General features: G+C 33.8%; 13 protein-coding genes across 13 annotated transcripts; 8 read left to right on the top strand and 5 right to left on the bottom strand.

Moving 5' to 3' along the window:
- Positions 1-1,006: 1,006 nt before the first annotated feature.
- On the top strand, positions 1,007-2,512 carry SMF12 (divalent metal ion transporter; the record flags this gene model as incomplete). Its single annotated transcript, XM_020218413.1, has 1 exon — positions 1,007-2,512. The coding sequence occupies one exon, from the start codon at positions 1,007-1,009 to the stop codon at positions 2,510-2,512; it is 1,506 nt and encodes a 501-aa protein (XP_020078020.1).
- Positions 2,513-3,768: 1,256 nt separating this feature from the next.
- TPK2 (cAMP-dependent protein kinase catalytic subunit) lies at positions 3,769-5,252 on the top strand. The gene is made up of 2 exons (XM_020219252.1): positions 3,769-3,852; positions 3,925-5,252. The coding sequence occupies exon 2, from the start codon at positions 4,180-4,182 to the stop codon at positions 5,104-5,106; it is 927 nt and encodes a 308-aa protein (XP_020078019.1). The 5' UTR covers positions 3,769-3,852; positions 3,925-4,179; the 3' UTR covers positions 5,107-5,252.
- Positions 5,253-5,541: 289 nt separating this feature from the next.
- Positions 5,542-6,113, bottom strand: HYPBUDRAFT_152207 (DNA-directed RNA polymerase II core subunit). Its single transcript, XM_020220891.1, has one exon. The coding sequence runs from the start codon at positions 5,982-5,984 to the stop codon at positions 5,646-5,648; it is 339 nt and encodes a 112-aa protein (XP_020078018.1). The 5' UTR covers positions 5,985-6,113; the 3' UTR covers positions 5,542-5,645.
- Positions 6,114-6,334: 221 nt separating this feature from the next.
- Positions 6,335-6,847, top strand: HYPBUDRAFT_147475 (mitochondrial 54S ribosomal protein bL12m; the record flags this gene model as incomplete). Its single annotated transcript, XM_020220057.1, has 1 exon — positions 6,335-6,847. The coding sequence occupies one exon, from the start codon at positions 6,335-6,337 to the stop codon at positions 6,845-6,847; it is 513 nt and encodes a 170-aa protein (XP_020078017.1).
- A 316-nt stretch (positions 6,848-7,163) lies between these two features.
- HYPBUDRAFT_152206 (uncharacterized protein) lies at positions 7,164-7,644 on the bottom strand. The gene has a single exon (XM_020220890.1). It carries the CDS (start codon positions 7,601-7,603, stop codon positions 7,214-7,216), a length of 390 nt encoding a protein of 129 aa, XP_020078016.1. The 5' UTR covers positions 7,604-7,644; the 3' UTR covers positions 7,164-7,213.
- A 1,871-nt stretch (positions 7,645-9,515) lies between these two features.
- AFT2 (Aft2p) lies at positions 9,516-11,324 on the top strand (the record flags this gene model as incomplete). The annotated part of the gene is made up of 1 exon (XM_020220056.1): positions 9,516-11,324. One exon carries the CDS (start codon positions 9,516-9,518, stop codon positions 11,322-11,324), a length of 1,809 nt encoding a protein of 602 aa, XP_020078015.1.
- A 260-nt stretch (positions 11,325-11,584) lies between these two features.
- HYPBUDRAFT_152204 (uncharacterized protein) lies at positions 11,585-12,659 on the top strand. The gene has a single exon (XM_020220889.1). It carries the CDS (start codon positions 11,597-11,599, stop codon positions 12,395-12,397), a length of 801 nt encoding a protein of 266 aa, XP_020078014.1. The 5' UTR covers positions 11,585-11,596; the 3' UTR covers positions 12,398-12,659.
- Positions 12,403-13,033, bottom strand: DQD1 (Dqd1p). Its single transcript, XM_020220888.1, has 2 exons — positions 12,958-13,033; positions 12,403-12,852 (listed from the first exon to the last, which is right to left on the bottom strand). The coding sequence occupies exons 1-2, from the start codon at positions 13,007-13,009 to the stop codon at positions 12,464-12,466; spliced, it is 441 nt and encodes a 146-aa protein (XP_020078013.1). The 5' UTR covers positions 13,010-13,033; the 3' UTR covers positions 12,403-12,463.
- A 100-nt stretch (positions 13,034-13,133) lies between these two features.
- HYPBUDRAFT_152202 (uncharacterized protein) lies at positions 13,134-14,394 on the top strand. Its single transcript, XM_020220887.1, has one exon. It carries the CDS (start codon positions 13,411-13,413, stop codon positions 14,221-14,223), a length of 813 nt encoding a protein of 270 aa, XP_020078012.1. The 5' UTR covers positions 13,134-13,410; the 3' UTR covers positions 14,224-14,394.
- Positions 14,395-14,569: 175 nt separating this feature from the next.
- On the top strand, positions 14,570-14,941 carry RPA12 (DNA-directed RNA polymerase I core subunit; the record flags this gene model as incomplete). The annotated part of the gene is made up of 1 exon (XM_020218339.1): positions 14,570-14,941. The coding sequence occupies one exon, from the start codon at positions 14,570-14,572 to the stop codon at positions 14,939-14,941; it is 372 nt and encodes a 123-aa protein (XP_020078011.1).
- Positions 14,942-15,024: 83 nt separating this feature from the next.
- Positions 15,025-16,098, bottom strand: HYPBUDRAFT_152200 (deoxyhypusine monooxygenase). Its single transcript, XM_020220886.1, has one exon. The coding sequence runs from the start codon at positions 16,054-16,056 to the stop codon at positions 15,097-15,099; it is 960 nt and encodes a 319-aa protein (XP_020078010.1). The 5' UTR covers positions 16,057-16,098; the 3' UTR covers positions 15,025-15,096.
- Positions 16,099-16,246: 148 nt separating this feature from the next.
- On the bottom strand, positions 16,247-16,606 carry HYPBUDRAFT_152199 (uncharacterized protein). The gene has a single exon (XM_020220885.1). The coding sequence runs from the start codon at positions 16,458-16,460 to the stop codon at positions 16,254-16,256; it is 207 nt and encodes a 68-aa protein (XP_020078009.1). The 5' UTR covers positions 16,461-16,606; the 3' UTR covers positions 16,247-16,253.
- Positions 16,607-16,729: 123 nt separating this feature from the next.
- On the top strand, positions 16,730-18,390 carry CCT5 (chaperonin-containing T-complex subunit; the record flags this gene model as incomplete). The annotated part of the gene is made up of 1 exon (XM_020219584.1): positions 16,730-18,390. The coding sequence occupies exon 1, from the start codon at positions 16,741-16,743 to the stop codon at positions 18,388-18,390; it is 1,650 nt and encodes a 549-aa protein (XP_020078008.1). The 5' UTR covers positions 16,730-16,740.
- Positions 18,391-18,560: the final 170 nt, after the last annotated feature.

Below are 18,560 nucleotides of genomic sequence, written 5' to 3'. Positions count from 1 at the left end.
TGGTTGATTATGGGCTCGATCAACCCACATAACCCGATATGCTTGACTATTTTTATGCTTGAGCATTCACTATTTTAATTTTACAAATTAAATTGGATGCTTGAGTAACTTCTTTGGATGCTTGAGTAACTTCTTTGGATGCTTGAATGGTAATGCTAGGTAACTCAAGTGCAATGCATGTAAGTTAGGTTTGTGGTATTGCAACATCTGCTTGAGTAGAGACGTACGTTTTGACTAAATATAGGAGCCATCCAAGAGCATCAGGGCAGTGTCATAAACTATGGTTTTTTACATTTTTTGCAAAAATCACTGGTTTGTTTAGAGATTCATCCAACCCAGACTAATTTTTTTCATTTTTTTGAAAAATTTCACCAAAATACGTATTTTCTACAAACTAACGTATTTTCTACAAACCAAATACGAATCTTCTACTATCTGAAAACTAACCACAATCTAGCACCATCTTGCGCAAAGATCTTGTGGTCAATCCATAAGCAATTGTTTTCATTCAATATCCGGTTTCGCTTTCTAGACTTATACTTTATCAATAAACATGGTGACTCTCAACTTAGCCAAGGCGTCCTACTTCAGTACCTTAACTAGTTAGTATCTTATCTAGTTAACTAGCGTCTTAGCTAGTCTTAAATAGTCTTGAGTAACTTCAATGTTTAAATGGTCTAAATAGTCTTAATTAGCATCTTAATGCAACGGTTTTGAGGCGGAAAAAATGTCACATTGAAAAAAATGTCAAGACGAAACTTAAGCTTTTCTTGTTAGTACAAGGACCTAGATTTGAAGCATACACTACGGAGACGTTATTAGGTGATATAAATACATGGGAAAATAATACTTGAAGAAAGAATACCTTTTAAATCAAGCCAATATGGATGAGGTAAGTGACAGTCATGTGGGAAACAGCTCAGGAACGTATTTGCATAATAGAGTTCACGAAACGGGGAAGACTGAATCTATTAGAGATACATCGATTGAAATACCAAATGGTCGAATGAATAAAGTTAATGAAAAGAGGAAGGAAGTCTTCAATAAGACAGTAAAGGTTTTAAAACAGTTTTTCGCTCAGTATGGATCATCATTAATGGTTAGTGTTGCCTATATGGATCCTGGTAATTATGCTACTGGTATTACGGCAGGAGCATCAAATAAATTTAGTCTTCTTTTCATTGTGTTTATTTCGAATGTTATTGCCATTTTTTTACAAAGTTTATGTATTAAATTAGGTACAGTTACTGGGTATGATTTAGCTCGTTGTCTGAGAGAATACTTCCCTAGATGGTTAAATATTATATTATGGTTCTTAGCAGAATGTGCTATTATTGCTACGGATGTTGCAGAAGTTATTGGCTCTGCCATTGCTTTGAATGTTTTATTAAAAATCCCTTTACCTGCTGGGGTTGCAATTACTATTGTTGATGTTTTATTTGTTTTAATGGCTTATAGAAATGATACTTCTCTGACTAGATTAATAAGAATTTTTGAATATATTGTTGGTGCTTTGGTATTAGCAGTAACAATTTGTTTTGCAGTTGAATTATCGGCAATTCCTGGGGATTCAAATACTATTAGAGAAGTTTTCCTTGGATTTTTACCAAATGATCAAATGTTCAAAGGTAAAGGTATGACCATTGCTACTTCAATTATTGGTTCCACTGTTATGATCCATTCATTATTTTTAGGGAGTGGATTGGTTCAACCTCGTTTAAGAGAATATGATGTTACTCATGGATTAATCAAATTAAATGATATTGTTGATAAATATGATGATGAAAAAAAAGATTCGAATGAAAAAGAAGCTGATTTTTTTTATAAACATTATAAACCATCATATCAATCAATTAATCATTTACTTAAATATTCAATTGCTGAATTAGTTATTACCTTATTTACTTTTGCTCTTTTCGTTAATTCAGCAATTTTAATTGTAGCTGGTGCTACTTTATATGGAACTGAAGAAGCAATTGATGCTGATTTATATACTATTCATGATTTACTTTCAAGAAATTTAGCTCCGGCAATTGGTACTGTTTTCATGTTGGCTTTATTATTTAGTGGTCAAAGTGCTGGTATTGTTTGTACGATTGCTGGTCAAATGGTTAGTGAAGGTCATATTAATTGGACTTTAAAACCTTGGATTCGTCGTTTAGTAACTCGAGGTATTTCCATCGTTCCTTGTTTGGTTATTTCGCTTTGTATTGGTCGTGGTGGGTTAAATGCTGCTTTGAATATTTCTCAAGTGGTTATTTCAATCTTATTACCTCCTTTAACCCTTCCTCTTATCTACTTCACTTGTAAGAAATCAATCATGAGAATTGAAATCCCTCAAGAATTACAACCAGAAAGAGAAGCTGAAGATTCAGATGGTGCTGAGGGTAAAAAATACAAATACATGCATAACAATTGGCTCACTAGTATCTTGGTTATAGTAATCTGGTTATTTGTATCAGTATTAAATGTCTATGCAATTGTTCAAATGGCAATGGATGGGGTTGATTAATTTGCAGCATCCAATCCCCTATTAGTCAAGTTGCAAAACTCAAATATATGTATATTACAAAACTATACAAAACTAAACAAAACTACTATTGCAACATTGCTTATTTGTAGCCTGCCCAACCAGATCAATACATATGTCCACAAATACTATAACTGGCCATCCCTTCGTCTAATTGCCGTTTTGTTCAATTTGTCCTGCCGGCACTACTAATTTCACGAACACTCACCCTTACAACGGGAACCAGTCGGCTCTTCTTGAGACTCACCAACCCCTTAGTTTCATTAGAAATCATGGAGCCATTGCAAGTAGTAGTACCAATCGATTAATGTCTATATAATTTGTGTATCAGTAATACAATAAGCTAATTGTTAAAGGGAGAGCGTGTGGAACAACAAAAAATTGGGAAAAACCCTAAAAATCTCATTGAAATTTAAAGCAAATGGAGATTATTACTCTTTTCCTCTTCCCATCAGTCAATTGCAGTGATATTCCAATCAATTCAATCAATTGTCTATAGTACCAGTCTTTATAACTCAAAGAAGTATCAGAAGCATTGATTATCTTCTAGTTTTCCGTATTCCTTAAACTCCATATTCGTTGTTTTTTTTTTGTTCCTTTCCTTTTTTTTTTTGTATCTCATTATCCTTGTTATCGAAGAATACAAATTCATATAAAAACAATCGATAACTTATTTGGATCTCCGAGATTAATCTTAAGTTTGTTTCATTGATTTTGTTTATTGAAATAGCTCATTTGTTTATCAGGTTTACTTAAAGCTTCGATTGAACCCTTTTTTTTCTTCGTTTTTTTGTTCCCTTTAGAATTTTTTTCTTCATTGCTATTTTCCAGTTGATACGAAGTTTAAAGATTCTCTCTCCCTAATAACTTCTTTTGCGTACATCAACACTGCATCTCGAAATTAAACTTTTTGTTGTCCTTTTGGTATTCGCAACGCTATTCAATTAAAGAAGTTTATTTGCTCCGACAAATTTTTCGTGTTTCTTCGGGCATTCGTTTAATTAAGCTCCATTAAGAGATTAATTACTCATTGGAATTTTAGCTAACATAGCCAATTCACCGTTATCTTCTTTGTGGTTTGCGTTGCTTTGTTACTTACATTTTATGTATAACTCTTGAAAATTTTGAATTTTTGAATATTTGAATTTTTTTTTTCTATTACAAAAGGAAAAAAAAAAAAAAAAAATAAATAAATAGAATAGAACCTTGGATTCCTCCTTTGCATTTAAATGCCTTCAAACATATTGAAAAAACTTCATATCACTAGGCTGAATAATTCAGATTCCAATTCCAATTCCAATTCAAATAGTGCTGAAATTTCCGTTAATTCCTCAAATAATATCGAATCAATGAATTATTACCCAGATCAATCTTTCCAGCAGTCTCAGCATCAGCAAGTTCCAACTTCTCAACAACAAGAACAAGCTCATCACGATCAACAAGTACACCAACATAACCAACAAATACACCAACAACTACAACAACAACAGCAACAACAGCAACTATCTCAACATCCTGCAATTACTGAACAACAGCAACAACAAATTAGGATTCAACAACAACGTACTAATGATGCAATCCAACGTTCTCTTTTACCTGAGCGTTCTACCATTTCAAAAGGTAAATATTCTTTAACTGATTTTCATATCATGAGAACTTTGGGTACTGGTTCATTTGGTCGTGTTCATTTGGTTCGTTCAGTTCATAATGGTCGTTATTATGCTATTAAAGTTTTGAAAAAACATCAAGTTGTTAAAATGAAACAAGTTGAACATACTAATGATGAACGTAGAATGTTAAAATTAGTTGAACACCCATTTTTAATTCGTATGTGGGGGACTTTCCAAGATCTGAAAAATTTATTTATGGTTATGGATTATATTGAAGGTGGTGAATTATTTTCTCTTTTAAGAAAATCTCAACGCTTCCCAAACCCAGTGGCTAAATTTTATGCTGCCGAAGTTGTTTTAGCTTTAGAATATTTACATAGCCATGATATTATTTATCGTGATTTGAAACCTGAAAATATATTACTAGATCGTAATGGTCATATAAAAATAACTGATTTTGGTTTTGCTAAAGAAGTTTCAACTGTTACTTGGACTTTATGTGGTACACCTGATTATATTGCTCCTGAAGTTATTACTACCAAGCCTTATAATAAATCAGTTGATTGGTGGTCTTTAGGGGTCTTAATTTATGAAATGTTGGCTGGATATACCCCATTTTATGATTCAACTCCAATGAAAACTTATGAAAAAATTTTATCTGGTAAAATTCATTTCCCAAGTTTTATGGGTCCCGATGTTATTGATTTATTATCAAGATTAATAACTGCTGATTTAACTAGTAGGTTAGGTAATTTATTAAATGGTCCTGCTGACATTAGAAACCATTCTTGGTTTTCAGAAGTCGTTTGGGAAAAATTGTTAGCTAAAGATATTGAAACTCCTTACGAACCTCCAATTACTGCTGGTGTTGGTGATTCATCATTGTTTGACCATTATCCTGAAGAACATTTAGACTATGGTTCGATTGGAGAAGACCCTTACTCTCAATACTTCAACGATTTCTAATCTAATATCAGAAAGAAAAAAAAAAACAAACCTCCCCATCCAAAAAAAAAAACAAAAAAAATCCATCACCAGGTCTTGCTTTTTCCCATTGAGGTTCAGCCTTAATTAGCCTTATTTCCCTTTTGTTTTAGTATGTCTAAATTATTCACTTCGAAAATCTTTTGATCTCTAGTATTTTTGCTTTTCTTGTTATCTGTTTGATTTCGATCTTTACCTGTTTCTATTACCTTATTCATGTCCTAGTTTCCCCAGTTGAATGATTTTTGTTTTCGAGAACTTTTCTTTTATTTAAATTTATATACAACGTATATATGTAAACGTTTATTTCCCATTTTGTTATTTCTAGTTTCTTAATACACTATTTTATTTACATGGTCTTTTTAATGGAATTTTATTTTATTATTAAGTTATAAAAGTAAAATCTAACGATAATTGGAAGAACTGAACATAACTAATTGAAAATATAACCCTTTCAATTATTTAATGTTAACTATAGTACAAGGTTTTCTATAAGTAATTTGATATTCTCAAGAGTTTCTTCACACCCTAAACACATTCTTACATTCCAAACACACATAGAATAAAATCATACTAGTATCTTTTCTTCTCTGTTGAGATTGGAAAAAAACACAGTCTTTATTCCCACAAGTTGGACATTCTTTATCCGATCTTGGTAAAGTTGGGTCTGATCCAATATCTTGCACAACACCAGCAGTTTCACCAATATTTGTTATCAATTCATGTCTGTAAACTTTAGGGTTTTCAGCCAATTCTGTATAATCACAATTACGACATGAATATAATAATCTGGCATTATCCTTATCCTCTCGAGGATACAACATATTATTGCATTCAGCACAGAATCTGAAAGAAGCCATATCTACTCTATTCTTGAGTCCTCAATCAAAAAACAAAAAAACAAAGAAAGGGAAGTAAATTTCAATATCTCTAAATAAGGCCTTTTCACAGTTAGTCAACCTCAGCCAGCTCGTGTAGATGAATTCGAAGAATTAACGGTACTTGTTGTTTTAGCTATTCAATTTTTTTTTTTTCATTTCCAGTTTGTTTTAAATGTACGGAGGTTTATTAAAGTCGTGCGAATGAAAAGTTGGAAAATTTTCATTTTTTTTTTTTTTTGGTTCTTTGGTCAAAAGTTGATCAACATCGAGTCCAATCAATTTCTTTATATTCTTAAGCTTTTATACCTTCATCATAGTCAGTAAATATAATGTCTTTGTTACGTCAAGCCGTTAGACCTTCATTGAGATTGGCCACCAGAAGAATCGCTCCAGTAGCTGTTCGTTTCAACTCATCAGCACCAGCTGCTGAAAAAGCACCAGTTGATCCAAAAATTTCTGCCATCGTTGATCAAATTTCTACTTTAACTTTATTGGAAACTTCTACTTTAGTTTCTGAATTGAAAGAAAGATTGAATATTCCAGACATCTCATTCCCAGCAGCTGGTGCTGCTCCAGCTGCTCCAGCTGCTCCAGTGGAAGAAGAAGTGAAAGAAGTTGTTGAAGAAAAAACCATCTTTTCTATTAAATTAGAATCTTTTGATGCCAAATCTAAACCAAAGATTATCAAAGAAGTCAAAGGTTTATTAGGTTTATCTTTAGTTGATTCCAAAAAATTCGTTGAAGCTGCTCCAAAAGTTTTGAAAGATAATGTTGCTAAAGAAGATGCTGATAAGATTAAAGCCACTTTAGAAGGTTTAGGAGCTAAAATTGTTTTGGAATAAGCAAGTTGTTATTAATTTAACTATTCAATCGGAGTAATATAAAAAGTTTTTTTAAAAAAAGAAAAAAAAGAATCATAAATATATAACAATAGATGAATTTAATGAATTTCAACTCATAAACAATTTCAACGTCAAAGAATTAAAGGTTTTAGAATTATCTTTTCATTTTTTGATGTTTTTTTCCTTTCTTCCATGATACATTATAATCATAGTTATATGATCAAAGTCCTGTATATATAAATCAATCTTATATTAATTTTTTGTTTATATAATTCTGTAGTAAAATATGCTTTCTATGACTCTTGAAGTATAATAGCTTAAAATACAATCATAGTAAAATTTAAATATGAGGTTAAGAAAAGTGGTTTAAAAAATCTCGTTTTTATCATATATAGTACTATTTCGTCTACTCGCCAAAGCTGACAAGAAAGAAGCTCTTTTCGGGGCAGAATCATCTTGAGATGTCGAATTAGTATTGAAGCTCGTGTCAGATGTAACATACATTGATTGTGGACGGCGCCTAGCTGGTACTCTTCTAACTCGGGAGTTATTCCCAATTTGGGAGTCGAGATTACTTACTCCCATATTATTAGCTGGTGGAATACCCTCAGTAAATACACTGGATCTCATTGGCGTATTGTAGTTATTAAGTGGGATATTCTGATGAAGAGGAGTGTGTGATTTATTAGAAGCACTTATTTTATTATTATTCATTTCATTGACATTATAGGATTGTGTTGGATATTTTGAACCCATGTAGTATAATTGTTTATTATTGTGATGAGGTTCGTCAATACCATCTTTATGATCATGACTTTGGCTTTCTTCATCATCAAATTCACTATTTTCCTCATCTTCATTAAGCCTATTAGGGGGAGGAGGAGGTAACGTAAAATTAGTTGAATCTTTTGAAAAATCTCTACTTGAAGGTCTTTCATTCCACAAAGGTCCTGGGATCTGGGAAGGTTTATTGTTATCTCTAATGTTAAGTTTATTAGTATTATTAATAAGATCATCCTCATTATAAGATACAAGGGACGAAGATGAGTTTGTAATATGATTTTGTAGAATACCCAATCTACCACTACGATTTAGTTGAATATTCCCAGTACTAAATCTATTTGGATGAGTGCTTATTGGATGCTTTGAAGATGAATAAGTTGGTTGATGCTCTTGAGGATATTGATTATCTTGGGGTTGGGAATATTGATTATCTTGGGGTTGGGAATATTGATTATCTTGTTGTTGAGAAAACTTTTGGTGTAACCTAGAGGTAACATAACTTGGTGAATTGACTCTATTATTTGAAAGAAAGTTTTGTTGACACAACTGGCGACGTAAATGATCATTATTTTCTTGACCAGGAACAAATTGACTAGCGTTAGACATTTCACTATTAAACCTAGTATCATTGACCAAGTTGCATAAATTTTCAACCAAAACTTGTAATTTAGTATATATATGACTGGGGATATCATTATTGGTAAATTGTATTGCTAGAGCTTGGGTCAAATTATTTGTAGCCATGAGTATTTCATTAAGACTTGTCTTTTGAGTTTGAGTTAAATAACCTGATGTTATAACTCCATCATTCAATTCAGATAATCCTTTTAAAACTAATTTATAATTAGGTTCAGATTGTTGCAAATTTTTACCTTGTTGCAATCTACTCAATAATGCTTTAGCCTGTCCCAGGGCATTTGTCATCTGAATATTCGAGAACGTTGATGACCCAATTCTTTCATTTGACGATGGCCCACCATCATGAATCCGATTACTATTATTATCCATACTTAAATAATTGAATTCTTATAGCCTTATTTCAATCCTAAGTTAACTAATAATCTTTGTTTATGTATATTGATCCAAGGGGTTAGAGCTTCTGCAAATACTAAGGCTTTATTTATTTTGTTTTTTCGATTCTCTATTTGACACTATTCAACCCGGTTAAGAATATGTAAACATAGATCAAAACGCTTCACCTCTGCTAATATCAAGTTAACAGCCACTATAACTTAGTAAAGAGAAAAATTGCAATACTCAAAAAAGAACCAGAAAGAAACCTTTCACCAGCAACTTCGACCGAATTATCAAGGATTAATGACGTTTCTATGTTGTCCCATTGAAAATCTAAACCCATTCTTAATCGTCAAGCCGTTTTTATCAAACTTTTTTTTGTTTGGTTCCTTTTGTGTGTGTATAGGGTTTGGAAAGACAAAGACCCACACACCAACTGGAGAACATCAAAAAAAATTAACTTACAAGAGAAGAAAGGATTGTTATCCAAGAGGTATAAGCCCATAACTAATTCGTTTAGTCCGAGCATAAGCTGATAGATAAGTGAGCTCAATAGAGAAACTGATTCATAATTGAGTTGTTTTGGAGTTGTTGGAATGAAGTTTTGCTAGAAAGAAAGAAACAACATAATATCCAAATCACGTCGGTTCAATACATACATATATGTGTTATGTTTTCACTAAAGGGCCTAGGGCTTGAAAGCAAACGTTTTGCGGAGAAGGAACAGATTAAACCATGGCTTCTGGAGATATTATTGCAGAACAAAAACATAAATATTGTGATTGAGAGGTCTGATAAAAATAAAATAATCTTTAAATGTAAATCTCCTAATGGAAACCGAAGGGAATCTGAAGATGGTCGGCGTGTTAAGATGGGATCCAGACGGTTGAATACCTGTCCTTTCAAGTTGAGGGCTAATTACTCAATCAGAAATAAAGAGTGGACTATACTGGTTGTTAACGATCAGCACGATCACTCTCTTGATTCTTCTTATGAAGAGACTAACTTGGATTCGAAATCGTCAAAAGTTGCATTATCCCGGAAGAAGAAACTGATCTCACTGAAAAACAGTTCCATGTCATCAAATCAGGAAGATGAAAGATCTAGTAGACAAACTTTCACTCCGAATATTCAGTTGGATGATTCTGCGTTTAGTAATGCCATTGATAATTCAATGTCTAATAACACACCAAGTTATAAGAACAGTTCTTCGGCTGACGTTTTCAGTACGTTTATCCCACCTTCCAATATGTCCGCATCGGAAATAATGAAGAATGATACGGACGAACTCAGTAAAGCCACTGGGTTATCAAATACCACTGTCACTGATCAACAGAGCAAAGAGCAAAACCGTGAACATGGTAAGATATTGAACGGTAATAATTTTGAGTCATTCCATTCTAAACCTAAAATCTCAAAAGCGAAGCAGAATTATAGATCCAGAAGTAGCACTGTCTTGAGTCTTCCGGAAAGAGTTGCCTTACAATTAGAAAATGAGGTAAATCAGCTTATCGGAAGTCGGGTTTTCAATAATACCAAATTAACAACTATTGACAAAACAAAGATCATTACTCAATTAGTTGATCATTTACTGAATCACAATAAAGACCAGGGTGACTACACACTACAAAATGAGAGCCAAATGGGCAAGCCTTATACAGAGGATCCACAGGAAGGTTCATACCTCGGTGAGCAAAACGTATCTAATGATCTGATTGATGTGAATAATTTAGGCAGTGAAGACATTGCAACCTCGATGGATACTAGAGACATTTCAGAACATCAAAATATTCCCTTGCATTCCAATCCACCAATTACTAATCCACAAAGTGAAATCAGGAAACAAAATCATACTCATCAAGCAATCGGCCAACAAGTTCAACATTCTAAGGAGAACCACTCGGAAGGGAACCAAGATCAAGGTAAGAACAAGCAACAGCCTTTTGATAGAAATGAGCATGATCAAAACCAAGCCCATGATCACCAACAAGATCAACAGAATCAACAATCTCAAAAATCTGCACTCACAAACTGGCTAACAAACACTTCCTATTCAACACAGAATAATCTAGCAGCCAATGCCAACGCCAATTTGATTCCATTGTCGCCCTTATTAAATGATAAAGACACCGACTATAATCCAGCATCTAGTAACCCCGTCACTAGTCAACATGCAGAAAACTCAATGGACACTTTCGGCCCTCTTCCGGGCTTAAGCATGAATACTGGAACTAGCAGCTTTGGCAATAATAACAGTAACTCAACTTTTAATACCACCACTTCGACAGGGTTGATTGGAAATGCTTCCAATAACTCTTATAACTCCATGAATTTCATGATTCCTTCTCAAAACATTCAAATGCTGCAAATTAACCATCAAACTCAACAATTGCCATCTTTCAATTCGATCCAAAATCAATTACCACTTTCACCCAACTCTTTATCCAACAATTCGACTCCCTCTTTATTTAGTACCAGTATGGGGTCTTCAGCCCTAATCCCCCCTTCAAACACAAACTTCAACACCACCCTCAACCCTTCACATTTATTAAAATCCTCAAACTCTAAAAATCACACATTACCCATGTCGAATAACCAACCTCTCTCAGGAGCAATGGTGAATCTCAACGAGTTTAAACTCACCAGTAATCCGTCTAACCATGTTTCTAACTTAAACTAAGTCACTGCTTGGCACACAGCAGTTATATATGTCCTTTCACTTCTTCCAACACATTTTTCGCCACCTTCTTCTTTCATTTTCAATTCTTGGGTCTTTTCTTTCTTCATTTGTATAGTATTAAACGACCATTTTGCGGCCAAAATAGGCTTCCAAAAAAAAAAAAAAACACAACTGTACGGGTTTTATATACAAACGAGTGGCCAAATTAAAAAAAAAAGCTGGTAAAGAAGGCTAGTAGAGAAACAACTTTCAATTAATAAGTGATTTTGACCATGTCAATTGATATAAGACCATTTGAAAGAGTTGTGGAACATAAAACAACCGATATTGAAGGGTCTACTTTAATTATCCCGTCGATTTCAATTGGGAATGTTCCTCAATTAGCAATAGATCTCTTGATTCACACTTATAATTTCGTTAAGATTGGAAACTTGGATAGTATCTACCTTTATCCATTTTCATCACCAATTGATACAGCCCCGGATCCGGAAATAGTGGAAAGAACTAAGGGGGTATCAAGTGCACTTGAAGTTTACTATAATGACAAGTTAAAGGTTAGTATCATTCAACAAAGATCTCCAATTCTTCCAAGCTTTACTTCTACGTACATCAATGAAGTTATAATACCATTTTTGGCTGGGGGGAAATTTTCAGAAGTATTGATACTAGATTCTTCCGATGCTGGATTACTTGAAGATTTCCAGCCGGGCAAAATTCAAGTATATACAAACGAAGATTTATTGAATAATTCCTTAGGTTCCTTGAACATTCTGAAAAAAGATGCTATACAATTATCATCAAAATATCCGTACGACCACTCAGTCTACGCTGGTCTTTTGATCAAGGCCTTGGATGAATTAAATTTGAAATCTGAATCGAGCATCGATCTTAATGTATTGGTTGCGTACGTATACGAGGGAGATAATTTCCAGGACGGGGAGATCTTAGCCAATAAAGTAAATAGTATATTAGATCTTGAGCAAATAACGTCCTGGATTAAACCACTTAGTTGGTTAGGTGCTTATGGGGATAAACCGGTTCCAAATGCAATGGAAGAAGGGTTATTTGGTTAGGGTCAGAGAAAAGTATCATTTATTTCTAATTACACGCAAGAGATATTAATGTTTTTGTTTTTGTATCTAATAGTTTAATGCATATTCGATAGAAGCAGTATATCCGTAGACACCAAGCCCTGCAATTACTGCAATGGCCTTATCAGATAAATAAGAATGGTGTCTAAATGGTTCTCGTTGATGCACGTTGGTGATATGAATTTCAATAAAAGGAATGGCAGTACCTAAAAGAGCGTCTCTAAGGGCAATGGATGTATGTGTATAGGCACCAGCGTTGATGACAATAAAGTCAACTCCTTCTTGTTGTGCTTGATGGATGCGATCAACGATGAACCCTTCGGTATTATTTTGGAAAGTATGTATTTCAGATCCGTTCTTTCTAGCAGCAACCTGTTTTCTAGCCGCATCTTCGACATCTGCTAATGATGTAGATCCATATTTCTCCGGTTCTCTAGAACTTGAAGTTAGTAAAGGCAAACGTCAAAATCTTATCTATCAAACATACCTAGTTCCTAAAAACAGTTAGTAAAAATTTTTGCAGCATCATCAAAGCTATCGCATACCTAACAAGTTCAAGTTTGGACCGTTTATTAAAAGGATTTTCTTAGTCATCATTACAAGTTGCAAATTTCAACAATCACCTTCTATCGCTAGTTTAGACTATCCAAAAATTTTTTTCGGATCTTCTCTCTCTCTTTTTTTTTTCTGTCTTGTGACCTTTAGCCATCTTTCACAATTATCAAGTAATACACAGCTTCACCAGCTTCATTAGGTAAGATTAGAAATCATGAGTAGGATAATGGGGTTCAGGTACTCAGGCCGTTATTACAACAAAGTTTGTAATGGCTTAGTAATGAAATTACACCCGTAGTGGGCTCTTACTTAATCTCGCAAAAAATTATGAGACGGAGAAAAGCAAAGCCCACAGTTATAAGGCTATATAAAGAGCTTAGTGCATCTCCTTGTACCTCGGTGTATGATAAGATCAGCATATCCTAAGACCGTGATTCAACATGTCCGTTCATCCCGATTTGAAAGTTGTTGAAAGTCAAAGACCACCGTTCCACGACGACGAATTCAAGTTTACCCAAACCCGCAAAACCGACTGGACGCCTGGATCAGGAGCCAACGACGACCAGTGGAAGTCACACAAGAAGCTAGAAATCAATCCATATGAGGAAGGAAGATCTCCTATCGATAACTATAAGACCACCATCTCTGGTATACTTCCGCGTCCAATTGGGTTTATTTCCACAGTTAGCAAGGACGGGGAGCACCGCAACTTGGCACCATTTCTGTTTTTCAATGGAGTCAATGTTGATCCTCCTATCTATACCATTGGGATCTCAGGTAACACCAAGGATACTGCCATCAACATCTTGGAAACCAAAGAATTGACCATCAATATTATTTCCGAGTGGTTTATCGAAGCAGCTAATTTCACCAGTATCGATGCTCCCAAGGGGATTGACGAATGGAAATTGTCTGGATTGACTCCAGCAGAGTCCACCTTTGTCAAGCCAAGCCATGTTGCCGAGTCTGCTTTTTCAATTGAGGCAAAATTGATTCACTCTCATGACTGGAGATCAAAGACCGATCCTTCCAAAGTAACTGGCCAATTGTTCATTGTTGAGGGACTCAACTTCCACATCAGAGAAGATGTAATCAACAAGGAGAAAAACGTGATTGATATCAAGAAGTTGAAACCAGTCACTAGACTTGGAGGAATAAGTTACGGTAGAATTCTTGAGGGTTTTGAATTACCAAGACCCGAATATAAAAAGGATATCTTAGACCACGAGGAATACCGAAACTTGACCAAGTAGCCTGTGTTACCCAGTATTAGATTATGCCTACTATTAGATTATGCCTACTATTAGATTATGCCTACTATTAGATTATACCTATCATATTATACCTAGATACTAAATTATGCCCACTATTAGATTATACCTATCATATTATATAGATACTAAATTATACCTACGATTATGCCATAGATAGTGTAGTACAAATATTTAATTGCAAAATTAGAGAAGACCTGCACACAAAAAGCCGGTAGTGAAAAAAAAAAAAATCCATCATCTCATCAAAGACTTGAAAAAAAAAAACGTTATATCAGGGAACTCTTTATACTTGGATAGAGGTCTTTAGGATAAAAGCATATAGACAATGTCAGTGGTTGGTTCTTTAATATTCTGTACTGATTGTGGTAACTTGTTGGACACCATATCATCTAAGTCCACTTTGGACTGTAAGTTATGCTATAAAGAGTATCCTGCTTCGAATTTTGCTGATTTAAAAGTTGTTACTAAATCAGCTGAAGATGCATTCCCATCTACATTAAGAATGAAGAGATCGGTGGTTAAGACGTCTCTTAAGAACGACGAGTTAACTGAGGGGGCCACTATTCAAGAAAAATGTCCAAAATGTGATAACGAAGAAATGCAATATCATACATTACAATTAAGATCTGCTGATGAAGGGGCTACTGTCTTCTATACTTGTACTTCATGTGGATATCGTTTCAGAACCAATAATTAGATTTATTGGAAAATCATTTGTCATTTCATTTCATTGTATAATAGTTTTATAATAGTAATAAACATCTACATTTAATAAATTATAAACATAGGAACATTAAATTAAAAAGTGATAATCTACAAAAGAAGAAAGACAAACGGAAAAAAGAAAAACGCCTAATTAGTTTTGATTGTAGCGTATTCTAATTCGGTAGAATTTTCATATTCGTACATATCCAAGGCAACAAGAGCAGAATCTCTGACTACTTTTTCTTCATCATTTAAGAAAGATTGTAAAACAGGTAAACATTCTTCAGTGGCAATAGAACCCAATGCTTCAGCAGCTTCGTGTCTAACCATACCTGCTTCACTTTCATTTTTCAAACATTTGATTAAAGCTGGGACAGTAACTGGATTACATAATTGACCGAAAACATAAGCAATTTCATGTCTGAATAAAGCTGATTTTTCATCGAATAAACCAGTGGCTAAGGCAAGACATGCTTCATCAGTACCTAAATCTCTTAATCTAAACATGGCTCTATATCTTTCAAATAAAGGTTTTTCTTGATCATTTAAAATTTTTTGTAATTTTTCAACTTTTGATTCAGTATCAGTTGGCAATGGTGGTGCAGGATCAATAGAAGTGTATAATGATTTTTCCAAATTTTCTGACTTTGATTTTTCAGAAGTTTCCCAATTAATTCTATCAATGGCCAATTCACACGTTTGTCTAATTTCCAAAGATGGATCATTTTGATAGTATTCTTTTAATAAGTCCAAAGAATCAGAATCTCCTAATGCACCCAATGCTTCTGCTGCTTCATGTCTAACCATAATTTGTTGTTCTTTACTTATAAGACAATCTCTTAAATGTTTTGATGCATATAAGTTCTTGGTTTGACCTAAAACGTAAGCGACTTCGTGTTTTAACAACTCAGAGTCATCTCCAAAAGCGGCTGCAATGAAATCAATAGCTTTCTTAACTTCTTCTTCATTTTCAGAATCAGCTCCAATACATTTCAAGTTAAATAATGCTCTAAATCTATTAGCCAACTTAACATTACCAGACTTGTTAATAAGAACATCTCTTAATTCTTCAAGACTGGCATTATCAACATTAATTTCGTCAGACATGGTATACAAAGGTTTCCTTGGATATATAAAATAATGAATAAGAAGAAGAGGCTACGCTTAAATAAACTTGAAAAAAAAAAAATTAAAATTTCTGCATGCCGAAAAAAACAGTCGGCTTCTCCATATAAACTGAGGTTACAAAGGTGATGACTTGGACATTCCAAAACCAGATTCTCCAAAGTGTCTGGTGATACCATTCAGACACTTGATCTGTGGCACCACAAGTATAACGATATACCCCCATATAATACCGTACTACTTCTAGAGTCGTTCTGCAATAAGCTCATCTCATCGCAGAGCACCTGAGCTAGTTTTTTCTGGCATTGGCCGGTGTTCGCATATTGTCTCTTCCCACTGGAAATTTGTATACGATAAGTCTTATCGATTTCTACGCAAGTCGCCATTGCTGTAGGGCACCGGCCTCTAGTTAGACATCATTCAGAAACGTTTAGCAGCTAAAAGAGATGGGAAGGGGGCACGGGTGTAATCTGGAGATATTTTTTCTTTTTTCGAAAAAAAAAAAAGAATGTACGGAGGTTTTGTCCGATTACATAATCCAATTTTTTTTGTTCGAAATCAACGACCAAAAAAAAAATATGAAAAAAAAAAAACCGTGTATAGATGGCGATTCGGAGGATCATAGTTTTTGATATTAATAAAGCATATTGAACCAGAATAGAGAAGATGTCAGCACCTGGGATGCCTGATATGTCGAATGCCATTGTGGCACAAGATGAAATGGGACGTCCATTCATTATTGTCAGAGATCAAGGTAAAAAACAAAGAAAACATGGTATTGAAGCTACTAAATCACATATATTGGCAGCAAGATCGGTTGCATCTATAGTTAAAACATCATTAGGACCAAGAGGGTTGGATAAGATTTTGATTAGTCAAGATGGAGATATTACTATAACCAATGACGGTGCTACAATTTTATCACAAATGGATTTAGATAATGAAATTGCTAAGTTATTAGTTGAATTATCAAGATCACAAGATGATGAAATTGGTGATGGTACCACTGGGGTTGTTGTTTTAGCTGGTGCTTTATTGGATCAAGCTTTGGAATTAATAGAAAGAGGTATTCATCCAATTAAAATTGCCAATGGGTTTGATGAAGCATGTAAGATTGCTTGTCAACAATTAGATTTAATTGCAGACGATATTAATATTAGTAATGAATCGAATGATTCTAATTTATTAAAAGCAGCCAAAACTTCATTAGGATCTAAAATTGTTAGTAAATCTCATGATCATTTTGCTCAAATGGCCGTTGATTCAGTTTTAGCAGTTGCCGATTTTGAAAGAAAAGATGTTGATTTCGAATTAATCAAAATGGAGAAAAAAGTAGGTGGTTCAATTGAAGATTCAAATCTAATTAAAGGGGTTTTATTAGATAAAGATTTTTCTCATCCTCAAATGCCAAAAGAAATCAAAGATTGCAAAATTGCTATTTTAACTTGTCCATTTGAACCTCCAAAACCAAAAACTAAACATAAATTAGATATTTCTTCCGCTGAAGAATTTAAAGTCTTACAAGAATATGAACAGAAAAAATTCCAAGAAATGATTGATTGTGTTAAAGCTTCTGGTGCCAATGTTGTTGCTTGTCAATGGGGGTTTGATGATGAAGCTAATCATCTTTTGTTAGCCAATAATTTAAATGCTATTAGATGGATTGGTGGTTCAGAATTGGAATTATTAGCAATCGCTACCAATGGTCGTATTGTTCCTCGTTTTGAAGACTTAACTCCTGAAAAATTAGGTCATGCTGGTACTATTAGAGAATTAGAATTTGGTACTACTAGAGATCGTATGTTGGTTATTGAAGATTGTTCAAATACTAAAGCTGTTACTTGTTTTGTTAGAGGTTCTAATGAAATGATTGCTGCTGAAGGTATTAGAGCTTTACATGATTCTATTTGTGTTGTTCGTAATTTAATTAGAGATAGTAGAGTTGTTTATGGTGGTGGTGCTGCTGAATTAACCTGCTCTTTAGCCGTGAGTGATGCTGCCGATAAACAAACTGGTATTGATCAATACGCTTTTAGAGCTTTCTCTCAAGCTTTAGATACTATCCCAATGACTTTAGCTGAAAATTCTGGTTTAGACCCAATTGAAACTTTATCAAACTTAAAATCAAAACAAGTTAACGAAAAATCCTCCAACTTAGGTGTGGATTGTTTAGGTAAAGGTACTAATGACATGAAAGAATTGTTCGTTATTGATCCATTGATTGGTAAAAAACAACAATTATTATTAGCTACTCAATTAACTAGAATGATTTTAAAAATTAATGATGTCATCATAAGTGGTAAAGATGAATACTAGATTTCTACTTATTCCCTCAACATATATACCTTCATTTATAACAACCCATTCATTAATGTACATATATTTATATAGTAATCCATTTCTATACCCATTATCATACTCGATTTTTTTTTTTTTTTTTGCAATTAACGTAGTTGGTCGTGTGGCAACAAGTGCTCTCTTTTTTT

The sequence above is a fragment of the Hyphopichia burtonii genome (assembly GCF_001661395.1).
Source record: "Hyphopichia burtonii NRRL Y-1933 unplaced genomic scaffold HYPBUscaffold_2, whole genome shotgun sequence".
Classification (NCBI taxonomy): domain Eukaryota; kingdom Fungi; phylum Ascomycota; class Pichiomycetes; order Serinales; family Debaryomycetaceae; genus Hyphopichia; species Hyphopichia burtonii.
This window is presented reverse-complemented; position numbering and strand designations above follow the sequence as displayed.